This window comes from Polypterus senegalus, chromosome 3 (genome assembly GCF_016835505.1).
Source record: "Polypterus senegalus isolate Bchr_013 chromosome 3, ASM1683550v1, whole genome shotgun sequence".
In the NCBI taxonomy this organism is placed as follows: Eukaryota; Metazoa; Chordata; class Cladistia; order Polypteriformes; family Polypteridae; genus Polypterus; species Polypterus senegalus.
Genome location: NC_053156.1, coordinates 63084510 through 63098503, shown reverse-complemented (window position 1 = coordinate 63098503; position 13994 = coordinate 63084510). Strand labels below are relative to the sequence as shown.

At 36.4% G+C, this 13994-nt stretch overlaps 1 protein-coding gene across 3 annotated transcripts in view; it reads left to right on the top strand.

The window, feature by feature from the left end:
- mcrs1 (microspherule protein 1) overlaps nt 1-13994 on the top strand; it is a 36246-nt gene that overhangs the window by 14619 nt on the left and 7633 nt on the right. For all 3 annotated transcript variants that reach the window (XM_039747334.1, XM_039747335.1, XM_039747333.1), the window contains exons 8-13: nt 4506-4644; nt 4856-4931; nt 5185-5213; nt 6088-6180; nt 6330-6412; nt 6529-6616. In XM_039747334.1, the coding sequence (XP_039603268.1) occupies nt 4506-4644; nt 4856-4931; nt 5185-5213; nt 6088-6180; nt 6330-6412; nt 6529-6616 (508 nt within the window). The remainder of the gene's footprint in view (nt 1-4505; nt 4645-4855; nt 4932-5184; nt 5214-6087; nt 6181-6329; nt 6413-6528; nt 6617-13994) is intronic.

The following is a 13994-nucleotide window of genomic DNA, read 5'->3' as shown; positions in this document are numbered from 1 at the left end:
ACTGCCAGGATTAGATAAAATCCAGAGTACTTAAGGAGGTTAGTATGTGCATATTTTACTTGATGACACTTATTTTCAAAAATTGTTTCCCACGGTCTAATTCCTAAGGTATGAAGGCTAGCAAATATTATCCCATTATTCAACAAGATGATCAAGTTAATACAATTAACTGTATGCCAGTAAGTGTCGCATGCATCACAGGTAAATTAAGAGTAGCAATTTTTAACCTGTTTTAGTGTTATGTTTACCCTCGGTTAAAACAGAAGCATTGAATTTCTTTTTTCCAACAAGAAAAAAATTTTATTACATATAAAAGAAACTGGCAAATATGAAAACCTCAACATAAATGCAGTAGAAAAGGTATGTCTAGTGTCCACTACTGTACTGATACAGATTTAGTACATGCCCTTCATGTGATACATTTTGAGACAGTCACAAACACACAGCCCGATTGGGACAAAAGAAGTTTATTTCTTTGCGCACTCATTTTTTTTCTGCTGTTTGCGTGTGAGAGGGTAGAATATCATTGCCTGACCTGCACTATTGACACACTCCTTGTGTTATTGCAGGCTACCACAGTGCAAGGCTTAGTGACTTACACGTTTCTCCTAACACAAATATTGACAATTGTCGCATTGTGAACAGTGGTTAGGGGGCTAATGTCTTGCTTGTCCTTGCACCTGTTCAGTTATTTTGCCTTTTTGTCACACAGCTACTGTCACACCACAGTGAAGCTTCATGTAACTGAATCCACTAGGCATATCACAGCTGTTCAGTTGTACAGTTTCAGATCAGATTCAGTTTTCATGTCAATGTCTGATGACCAGTTGACATCATTATCACTATTGCTGAATTTGAGCAATGGTTCAATTTCAGTTTGTTGTAAAATTTACTTTACAATTTTTTGTTTGCTATAATGTATTTTGTTGGAGGTGCTACCTCACTCATAAATATCATAATGTAGCTGAAAGCATAGAAGTAATATTCATGTTTTTTTCTTTTTTCAGCATGAGGTTATTTCATCCACTAATTGACAGCACAATACTCTTCAAAGAGTTATTCAGGCTTAAAACTAAAAAGCATATCGTTACATGTCACCTTGAGCCTGATTTGGGGTTAAACATAATTGCATAAAACTCTGAGCCCGAGTCATGCTCGGGGTACACGCCAAGGAGGTTAAGGAAACAGGTTTAGTATCGAATGTCAGAGACAGGTATATTGGTAAACCGTTAGAGGATGAAGATCATGTTTCACAAATACATTGGAAGTCTGTGAAGTAAGTGGGGAATTCAAGGCACAGAGAAAATTAGGTACAACAACAAAAACAGTTCTTGTGAGGTGAACTTTTTCAGAACTGGGAGATGTTAAGTTATATCCCTCAGAGATCAGTGCTGCTCTTTTTTTATCTATATATCTATCTATATATCGATTTATATATAAAAAAAAAAAAAAAATCCTGGGAGAGTAAGACAAGAGAAGAGACATGATCTTCACGTTAAGATCGTGGAAGACTCTTAAAAGACCCACGAGATGAAAGAGATTGGCCATGGAGCGTCTCGCTGGGACCTTAAACATGAGACTTTGCCAAGAGATTGACCCAGGACCGTCTCGTCATGATGTAGAACATGAGATTCTTGCAAGACACACCCTACTTACAAACAATATCAAATAAGACTATGGGCAGCAAAACACTCAGTCGTGTAAGTCTTTGAGCACACACAGATGCAGGGCTCTCAGCACATATAAAGCATATAAGGACAATACGTTAGAAATTAAACGTCGACGACTAAGCGAAGAAGAAAGCAGCGCGGAGAATGGAGATTCAAAAGCGTTGGAGAGAAAAAAGAAAAAGAATCATCTAGGTACAAATTCAGAAAATAAGGAAAGTAACTATCAGCCCGGAACAAGTGGAATTGAAAAAAAGCACATCCAATTGGGCTCAGAATTAAAAGACAGAGAGTAAAAGACAAAGTAGAACTTCATAAACACGTTCAGAAACGTTGACGCTATACACATGCAGAGCATGTTAGAGATAATGAAAGCAGTGGAATTCGAAAGGCTCAAAAAAAAAAAAAGTGACGCAATACACGTGGAGAAAGTTAAAGTATGAAATATGAAAGTAGGAAAGTTAAAGTATAAAAAAAAGAAAGTAAAGATTGCAGTAGCACAAACAAATGGAAATTATTACTCGAGAAAGGGAAAATAATCACCACGGACCAGGTGTCATTGGGGAAAAAAAAGCAGGACAAAGCGAGGTCAGAAATAAAAGACAGAGTAGAAAACAAAGTAAAGTGTCATAAAGAGGTTAAAAAACAAGGGGGGCAAACACATGCAGAGCAGGTTAGAGATAATGAAAAGTGAAATTCAAAAGACTCAAAATATAGGTGCAAAACACATGCAGAGCAAGATACAGAATATAAAGGCAGAAAAAAACGACAGTGTCAAAACAAAGAAAGTAAACATTGCATTAGCGCAAAAAAAGAGAAATTATTACTTGGAGAAATAACGAAAAGGCGAATAGAGATCAAATATATGGACATAGGTGATATGTTAGAAGTATGTAAATATTGTAAGGCTTTGAAGTTTAAGTCAGAGAATTTCAAAAACGGGGTTTACCTCACATGCATTTATTGGTTACTTTGCAAAAAAAATTATTAGCTGCTGATGATGTAGATCGTTTTGTCTGTGCTGAAATTCCAAACCGAGAAACCTATCCTCAATTATGGTACAAAGTCATTAAATATGTGTTTCACTGACCTCATTTAAAAGATTCAGCATATTGGGACTCGAAAGATTCCAAATATTGTTTTTACAGAAGTTCTGAAATAAAAGTGAAACTAATGAAATAGCAACAATTCAAAGAAAAAAAAAATCATAAAAGTGTGTATCCGGAAAACCTAACACGGGGGTTGGCGAGTGAAGCCCCCTACTATCTATTATATTAAAGTTTTCTGTCATGTCTGCATTATTCAGCCTTGACCACACCCCTCCACACTGCTTGCCCAGTCATTACTCCTACTGTACACATCCTTTCTCCGTACCACCCCATGACACTCTCAGTGTTGCTAACTCGCTCATCAACGTAGTCGGTTATTATAGCAAGGCAGGAAAGCAGATTATCTATTCAAGAACATCAAATTTTAGATTGCGATAGAAAAGTAGTGGCAAGAGCTAATAATGAACGTTGAAAAAATGAAAATGAACAAAAAAGAGCTACATTTAAAAAAATCAAGAACAAAGAGAATCCTCCAATGAAAAAAATAAGAGATAATATCCCAAACAATATGCAAACAGAAATGCAAAAAAGCGTTTATAGAATTTAAGTTAGAGGATAAAGTAATTCATAATATTGTTTTTGAAGTGGTGTTAATATAATTACATTTTTTTATTTACTTTTTATTATGTTTTACTTTTTTACAACTACTTTTTTTTTTTTACTTTTTACTATGTTTTATTATTCATTGTTATTTAAAATAGACAGTTGTAATGAAATACTCAAGTGACCAATTTTCTATCTATAGTAACTAAGGACCAAACCATCTTCCTCCTGTGCCCCTCATACTCTTCTGTATAACAACTCTTTAAATACAATCGCTTTCTCCAACGGAGGGTCACCCCAATGCCCTTCGAGTGGCTCAGCACGCAATCCATATATAATTCAGATAAGAGTATAAAAACCTGCTGAAGATGATACCAAACTTCAGTGTAATAGCAAAAAGTCTTCAGCCAGATCATTGCCAAGATATCTGCACAGAGTACAGGTATGGGCAAATTTGTGCAAGACGAAATTTAATTTGAATAAATGTGAGTAATTACACACAGGAAGTACAAATGGTATATTTGAATACACAATGGGCAATCTGAAACTTCAAAATTCAACTTGTAAGAAGTACCTGTCAATCGTAGTTTACCCATCAGGCTAATTAGATTTTAGGATACTGTATATAGCACAATGAATAGAAGAATGGGAAATAACACTTAACCTATAAAACACACAAGTAATACCTCTTCTGGAAATCTGTGTGCATAATTTAGTCTTCATAATACAATAATAAAAAGCAGTGCTAGAGAAAGTCCAGAGAAAAGCAGTTAGACTGATCTAAGGACTTCTGGATTTGAGCTGTGAAGATAAATGGAAAGAGTTATACATTTTGAGATTAAGCAAATGGAAATTAAGAGGTAATATGATTGAAGTTTTTTAATTATAAAAAGAATTAGTACGATGGATCACAGTTACTACTTTAAATTCTTCAACTTGAAGACAGGTGAAAACTTAAGGGGAAATTTTGCACAAACATTACAAAGTTTTTCCTTCACAAAGAAAACCATACACACATAGAAAATAATTACCAATTAGTGTAGAAAGTTTTACTTTAGGAACTTTCAAAACGTGACTTAATGTAATTTTGGGACAATTGGGATTTGTAGGCTTTGTTATGCTGAATAGCCATTTGTCATCAGAATTGTTCTAAATGGTATCTCGCACTCTTGCTTCCCCATTTTAGACAAGCCAGCCGAAGATTGATGTTTTTCAAGAGCTGCTGAACAAGCACCCTGGTGTTTTTTACCCTTCACGAACGGCAAAGAGCCTACAAATACACTGGCAACTGCTAAAGCAGTACTACCTCTTGGACGACCAGACAGGTAAAGAGGGTTCACACTCTTCTTATATAACAGTCTTTTGCTAAACTCTTAAGTATATGTCATTGCCTTCTTTTCATACTAGTGCTGTTTTCTTTTCCTTTTTACGTCTGTTCTCTGCTTGTTTTGACCATGTCAACTATTCTCACTCCATTTTAGTGGACATCTTTATTTAAATGTCATAAGTGAGGGCCTTTTTCTTTTGTGGTTTTAGTCCAGCCATTACCCAAAGGAGACCAAGTTCTTAACTTTTCTGATGCTGAACAGCTGGTCGATGATAACAAGCTGAAGTATGTATACAATATGTTCATTTTATTTTGAAACTTTAGAGTTAAAGGGGTCATTCATTGTTGGTGGATTATAAGGCTAAAGTTTATAATACTGTTGTAAATTTTTTAGTGTTCTGAGAATTGAAGGAGTTTGCCTGTTACAGAATATTTTTAGTAAGAAAATATTAACATCATTGAAATAGCAGGTTTCTAGAAAGTATGGGTAGAAATTCTACATTAATAGTTCCTTTTTAATTTTTTTGGTATATTTTAGGGACACTAGAGATGAAGTCCTCGAGCATGGTGAGTTCATTTATTTGTGTAGTCTGTGCTCTTTCTGAATTGTGTTGATATTTTTACAAAGACACACAGCTTTTAGTTGTGATTCAAAGGTCAAACTATAAGTATAACACAAAGTTGTGTTATTTACGGAAATTCTGTAATGATTCTGCACTAGCAATATCTGTATTATTAAGGAGGATGAGACAGAGTATAGGAGTCAGGGAGAGAAGTGTGTTTTTTCTATTAAAGAGAATTTTCCACAAACCAGCATCAGTATAACCAAGGGGCCACTTATTGACTTTCACCACACCCAAGAAGTTTTATTCCTGATCACCATTCAGGGAATGAATATGGAGGTGGTGCACTGCTATATATACTTCAGGGGCCACATCAGTGAGGGAGTGAACTAGTCTAGAAATAGATAGGGCATTGTAGATTGTTACTTTCTTAGGAGGCTGTGTTCCTTTAATTTGTATAGTAACATTCATTACTTGTTCTGTAACTCTGTGATAACCAGTGTGATTTTTCTTCAGGAAAGTCCCACCAAATCAACAAGCTAATTAATGAGGCAGGCTTAGGTCTGGGATGCACTTTTGGCCCCCTGGAAGTAGTAATGTGGGAGAGAATGAAAACAAAACTGATGGCCATCATTAACAGTGCTTAGCACCCTCTCTGTGACACAGTATCATTGAGCACCTTTAGCCAGTGTATTATTGTATTGGTAATCCTTTATACTTAAAACAAAATGCCTTTATCATGTCTCACTGTGATACTGTAGCTCAGTATATTTTGCTGTTGATGGTTGGGAATTAGTTGTTATAATATTTCTTTAGCTTCTGGAAAAACCTAAATTTCCCCTTGGAACAAATAATGTACCCTCTATCTACCTATGTAGAGCTCATGATTGCCGATCGTCACCAGAAGAGAGAGATTCGTCAACTTGAGCAGGAGTTGCCACGTTGGCAGGTCTTGGTGGACAGCATTACAGGTGAGTAAGCTACCTGGTAGTGTTTCATTGTCCATACTTTTATTAGTCATACAAAAACCTGCTAGTTTTGTGGTGGGTTGTGGTCAGGTAAGATGTAGGGGGTTGTGCAGATTCTGAAAAGTCATATAATTTCATTCATTCCCTTTTAGGGATGAATTCTCCAGATTTTGACAACCAAACACTTGCTGCTCTGCGAGGGAGGATGGTTCGCTATTTGATGCGATCTCGAGAGGTAGTATGTTAATTTTATACTTTTTGCAACGGAAACTGTTCTCTCTGAGTTGCCATCATGGATGGGTTGGCTTCAGGTGCATGGCTAAGGTTGCTGGACTTTTGTTGTGTATGCAGATTACATTGGGCCGTGCCACCAAGGACAGACAGATTGATGTTGACCTGTCATTAGAAGGGCCAGCCTGGAAGATCTCACGAAGACAAGGTGAGGCTACTAGACTGTAAAGCTGTTATAATATAACTGCTCAAAAAAATAAAGGAAAATCATGATGGATATCCTATACTGATATGGACTGGGTAATGTGTCAGGAATGAAAGGATGCTGTACCATTTGATGGAAATGAAAATTATCGGCCTACAGAGGGCTGAATTCAAAGACATCCCGAAAATCAAAGTAAAAAAATGATGCGGCAGACTAGTCCATTTTGCCAAAATTTCATTGCAGCAACTCCAGATCGTCCTCGGTAGTTTGTATGGCCATGCTTGTATGCATGCCTGACAATGTCAGGGTATGTTCCTAATGAGACGATGGATTGTGTCCTGAAGGATCTCTTTCCAGATCTGGACCAGGGCATTACTGAGCTCCTGAACAGTTGAGGTGCAACCTGGCGACGTTGGATGGACCAAAACATAATGTCCCAGAGATGTACTATTGGATTTAGGTCAGGCAAGTGTTGGGGCCAGTCAATGGTATCAATTCCTTCATTCTTTGGGAACTGCGTGCATACTCTCGTCACATGAGGCCTGGCATTGTTGTGCACCAGGAGGAACGCAGGACCTACTGCACCAGCACAGGGTCTAACAATGTGTCCAAGGATTTCATCCCGATACCTAATGGCAGTCAAGGTGCTGTTGTTTAGCCTGTAGAGGTCTGTGCATCCCTCCATGGATATGCCTCCCCAGACCATCACTGACCCACCACCAAACCGGTCATGCTGAACGATGTTACAGAGAGCATAACATTCTCCACGGCTTCTTGAAAACCTTTCACGTCTCTCATATGTGCTCAGAGCAAACCTGCTCTCATCTGTGAAAAGCACTGGGCGCCAGTGATGGACCTTTCAATTTTGGTATTCTATGACAAATGCCAGTTGAGCTCCACAGTGCCAGGCAGTGAGCACAGGACCCACTAGAGGACGTCGGGTCCTCAGGCCCCCCTCATGAAGTCTGTTTCTGATTGTTTGGTCAGAGACATTCACACCAGTGGCCTGCTGGATGTCATTTTGTAGGGCTCTGGCAGTGCTCATCCTGTTCCTCCTTGCCCAAAGGAGCAGATACCAGTCCTGCTGATTTGTTAAGGACCTTTTATGGCCCTGTTCAGCTCTCCTAGAGTAACTGCCTATCTCCGAGAATCTCCTCAATGCCCTTGAGACTGTGCTGGGAGACACAGCAAACCTGACAATGGCACATACTGATGTGCCATCCTGGAGAAGTTGAACTACCTGTGTAACCTCTGTTAGGGTCCAGGTATTGCCTCATACAACAGTAGTGACACTGACCATAGCCACATGCAAAACTAGTGAAATAAGTCAGAAAAGACGAGGAGGGAAAAGTGAACCTGTTCTTAATTTCATTAACACCAAAGCAGCTAAAACTGATTAACAACCCCCTCTTCTACTTAACTGACCAGATCAATAGCCCAGAACTTTCATTGACTTGATGCTATACTCTGACTAAAAAAGAGTTCTTTTAAATTTTTGAGCAGTTATATTTCAGTAATTTGTGTAAGCAAGCAAAAGCCCTTTGAATATGTATAGATATTTCTCTAATCGGCCACTTCTTACTATCTGCAACTTCATGTAATAACACAAGATACCTTCTTGGTGGAATTACCTGAGAATTATATTTTTCTGTCCCCTTTGCCTTGGCATGATGAGTATCTGGGTTTTCCTGCAAATGTTTTACTATCCTTCCATCTATAGAACAGTACACAAGATAAGGGTAGGCAATGTCCATTGCTTGAAAAATCAGTTGTTACTAACGTACAGTGGTGCAAAAAACATATTATGTTTAATCTCATTTCTGTACCTGAGTAGATTGTTTTAAAGTATTTTTTAAATCAGATACATGTTTTTAATACATATCGTATAATAATGGTTTTACTTTGTTGCCTTTTCAAGACGGGTCATTACAAAGTACACATATTTAACACCGCTAATTAGTTGGAGTTTAAAGTTACCAGTTAAAATAAAGCTGCATGCAGGACATTTTGTGGTCATTGGTCAAGATCTTAGAATGTGAAAGTTTTGGTATATTACAGAATGCACATAAAGTTCTGTCTGTCTTTTGTAAGTAGCTGCATCTTAATATTTCATAGTACAGTATAACAGCCCAATGTATTGGCCAAGACCTGTGAGCAGCTGTGCATTAAATATAGATTGCAGTGACTTTGTTTTTGCACATGTTAGTGGCAGTAGTGACACTATAAAGTAGAGACAGGACATTCCTGCCAACATTTAAATGAGATGTTAAATTTTAAGAATATAGAACAAAACAGCTTCATTGCATAGTGTAAACTCCACCTCCCAAGAAGTGGGGAATTATCTGCATACAAGAACTCTTCCTCAAACATTAGAAAAAGCTCACAAAAGTATTTTTTTTTTCTTTTTTTAACTAATAGAATGTTTAAAAATACTGAATAACTAATAAAAGTCATAGCTGATATGGAAAGATACTATAGTAAAATTCATACCTGCATATTGTGATCAAAGCAATACATTGTTGTCCTAAAGGATAAGCTGGGGAAATTTGCAGCAACACTTTTAAAAATATGTTTCTCTTCTATGCATAATACATACTTGCATGAGGTGCATTTAGCACACATCATTTCCTAAATATGCATGTATTAATATAAATTTGTATGTTTGATATATTTAGCAATTTTTCATGCGAAAATATCTGTGCTAACAAACGTATAGGCTTCACAATTAGAGCAATGCATTTGCTTTCCTGAGTGCAGCCAAAAAAAAAAAAAGAACTCCCCACTGAAAATTGTGATGGCAAAACTCTATCATGCTTCTGTGTCTGTTAAAAATGGGTCTCATGACATGTATTACCAGTTGATGACACAGTGCTTACCATCAATAAATTATATCTTGACCCCTTTTTGCTGCAAAAACTCCTGCACTGTCTGACTACTTATGTTTGCTTTGTTTTCTGTTAATTTTTTTTCTTCCCCTTTGTCAACAATTAAGTACAGTTAAGGGAGTATGACACAACCACAGTGAACTTTACTGTAGTTTGTTTATATATTTTCTCTATTTGCTGTTTGGACATGATACATTACTTGTGGTTTGAGTTTAAAACAAATCGCTTTTGTATGGTGGTGCTACGTTGATTACTTCCCTAATGTCAAAAACCTTTTGTCTTTTGGATGTCAGTACCTTTTTCATCGATTGTTTTTATTAATTTGCATTTATTTGAAAAATTATAACCTTTTATCTTGTCTTCACTGAAGTCTTTGCTGCATATAATAGTTTATAATTGATAAGTACAGACTAACTGATATTCAGGGATCATTTTGATTATTTTCTTAACATGCATTTGCTTGATGATTACTGTTTGAAATTAGTAATGCTGCTGTGCAGTTTCTTTAGTTTTCCTTACAAATATTGAGACTTTTTGTTTGAAACTTACTTGCCATAGTACACTGTTTCTTTTTCTAAATGTGTGTCATTAATATGACTTTTGATAAATAATACAAGTCAAATTAGTATGTATATTTTGCGTATGCTTTCCATTACACAACATGGATATATGAGGTTATTTAATAATTTCTTTTTTTTAATAATTAATCATGCAACAGTACAATTTATTTTTTTCAGACTCTATTATTTTCCTGTTTCTTTAGCAGTTTGCATGTCATATACTTAAATACTCTTAAGTAAAAATACTTCTTGAATCAAATTTTTAGCATTCTTCCCACATCCTCCCACATATCATATAGTTTCTTATAAATACCCCCATACACTCAAATACATATATATGTATAAAATACACGAAAATTACATGCACCTTTACAATATCATGTACCATAACTACAGCTGTGCATTCATCATCAAGATGTGGTAGATTCTTTGTGAATGGGTGTGACAGACTATGAAGTCATCTTATTGAAGTGTTTGAGTTGGGCAACTGACCACAGAGAGTCACATAGAAAAGACTGTTTGTTCATTTATTACACTAACAAATTGTTGAGATGGAAGTTGATAGATTTAGCAGCTTTATTACTGGAAAAGATTTATTCAAAAAAGTAGCAGTTTAAAACCTCTCAGTTTTTCCAGTTAAATTATTTTTTTTCTTTACGCTGAGCAGAAGTTCCACAGACAGAAATATAATGATAATATGTACTTGTATTTTGAAGAATCAAGAATATATCTGGGGAAAAAAACCCTGCATAATTTCCTTTACTAACCACAGTCAGAAAATGCTGACCACAAAGAGTGATGCTAATTCAGTCTATAAAACAAGTAGGCTATGTTCTTTTTCTTAGTTAAATCACAAGTGTTTTTTTTTCTGTATATTTACTTGAAGTAGTTCAGTTGTCATCTTAAAAACATGGATTAAGCCATTTAGTCAGTTTTAAGGAAGCTTTTGACTTTGTGAGTTATCATTATTTGGAGTATAAAGTTACATTTTGAAATGTGTTATTTAATGAGACATCTAATTGTTACATGAATTACCAGAAATACATTTTTTAGAAAAGGATTACAATTACGGACCATTTAACACTTTAACTGCTTATAAAATAACAAATTGATGTATTAAAAATATACAATAGATTTTTATGGTTGAATTATCCATGTCAAGGATTTAAGAGATGTTCATATAAATTTAACTCATAAAATAATGACTGTGTACAAAAAGCACATTTGCATGTGACCAGTCTCTCTTGCTGTAAATGACAAATTTATTGTAAAACTGGCTTAATAATTAGTATGTGTGTGTTTTATTAATATTTATTTAATAATATTGTCATCGGAATTCACAGTTTATAGTATATCTAGTTAAAATGTTGAGAATGTTAGATTTTCTGCTAATATTCAAGAGTAACCTATAATCAAGAATATGTTGCATTGTACATTAGATTTGTTCCTTATTTCCATTGTTATTACAATACTTAAATGAGCAAGCAAGAAAAAGAACAAGAACTAAACAAGGAGTGTTGGTAAGCCCACCTCCCACTCTCATATTTGTACCTGCAGCTTTTCTAGTTATCATTTATGATGCGTATAGCAGTTGCTTCACTCACCTGTTATTACTTTACTGGTGACAACCATTTAAGCATCATGGAGAAAATGGGAAAAGTGATTTGTTTTTATGCAAATAATAATTGACTTTGATTGGACTAATTCAGACTTTAGTGTAATTAAGCAACATGTGCATTTACAAGCAACACTGGGTACTTCATCTAATAACAATGTATAGTCAAAGAAACCACTTGACCTTAAATGAGTTTAATTAAAGCAGTTTAAATCAAAAACTGTGGCATGTATTTGTTTTAACCACTAGATGGCAGTAGTAGCAGTGCTTCCAGAAAGTATTCAGAACTCCTCACATTTAACACGTTTTATGTTGCAACCTTATGCTTAAATCATAGAAAAAAATAGGATTTTAGAATTTTTTATAAATTTATTAAAATAAAAAACTAATACATTGACACAAGCATTCAGACTTTTTACTTACTTACTTGAAGCCTCTTCAACAATATGGCTTGGAGTCTTTTTAGTGTATGATGTAACGAGCTTCACACGCATGAATTTGGGAATTTTCTGCCATTCATCTCTGCATATCCTCTCTGACTATTTCAGGTTGGTTGGAAACAGTCGGTGCACATCTAATTTCAGGTCACACTAGAGATGTTGGGTTGGGTTTGGTTCAAGTTTAAGTTTCTGGCTGGGCAACTCGGGGACATTCACATAGTTGACCCTAAGCTGGGGTCATTGTGCTGCAGGAAGGTGAACCTTCATCCCAGTGCAAGGTCCAGTGTGTTCTGGAGCGGGTTTTCGTTAAGAATATCTCTTTACTTTGCTCCTTTATTCAAACTTGACTAGTCTCTCAGTCTCTGAAAAACAACCACACAGCCTGATACTTCTATCACCATTTTTTACTGTTTGAATGGTATTACACAGGTGATGACTGCTGCTTGGTTTCCACCAGATGTGATGCTTACAGTTGAGGCCGAACAGTTAAATCTTGCTTTCATCAGACCTGAGAATCTTGCTTTCATCAGACCTGAGAATCTTGTTTCTCACAGTCTGAGAGTCCTTTAGGAGCCTTTTTGCAAACTCCAGGTGGGCTGTCGTGTTTTCAGCCACTCTGTCATAAAACCCTGATTTAGTGTAGTGTTGCAGTCAATGCTTATCCTTCTATTAAGTTTCTCTCATCTCCATATGGGTTTTCTGGAGCCCAGCCAGAGTGATCATCGGATGCTGGATCACCTTTCTTACCAAGGCCCTTCTTCCCTGACTGCTTTTTGGCCAGGCAGCCAACACTTAGAAGATTTGTGATTGTTCCAAACTTATTCTCTTTAAGAATTATAGATGCCACAGTGCACATGGGAATTGCAGATCTGTGCTTCGACGTAATCCTGTGCCCTAGCTCTGTAGACAGGTCTTTATATCCAGCACTATTACCCTGTTTACTTGATTTGGGGACAGCATGATTAAGTAAATGTATTTATATAATCTATATATATATATATAAAATTCTTTCCGCATTTGAATGGAAATTACGTATGACCACGCGAAACGGAAATTACGTATGACCACAGAACATATTATAATATAGGAACTAATCACTTTGTTTGTCGACGCCTTTATGAAATGTTATTTTTTGTGTGAGAGTTACTTTACTGATATTGAAAAGAAGTAAACAAAAACACGGCAATCAATCCCTTAGAAGTGTGCCCCGCGTCACCCTCTCCCAGCCCTCCGGCTGAGCCAGGCGTGTTCTTACAGAGAGGTTTATTTATTCGTTCACGTGACTGTCACGGAAACTGCCACATTATAACTTTTTTTTAATTGGCAGTACTTGATAGTAGAAGAGATGAGGAAAACAGCTTTGCGTCTTTCTACTTTTTAACTGCGCCGAGCTGTAAACAATGTGAAGACGACACCGCCTTCAGCGGCGAGGGGTCGTGAGAACAAAGTGGACACTCTGTGGTGCGGAATGTCGGGCTGCTCTGCCGGGTCGAGAGCTTCACAGTTTCACTGTTTGTGACACTTCAAGTGCCCTGTTAGCTCCTGGGAGAGTGGAAATCATTGCGAATGAATGTGATCGGCGCCATCGAAGCAAAACTCTCTTTGTAAATTGCGCTTCACGACTACCTACTGTTCCTTAAGGTGAGTTCAGGTCATCTAAAACCCCGCAACATTCAAGGTTGCTTTTGTGATAAATTCTTTTAAGATGATGGAGGGTTTACATCTAAGAAGATGTACCGACCTCTTCATGTTAAGTTTTGGACTTGGGAATTGTTTGGACCTTCTGCCCATTAAGCACGGAAGGGCAGCGTCCACAAATTTCAGAATAATTATATATTATATTATATTATATATTAATATTAACAGGGTAACACCAAAAAT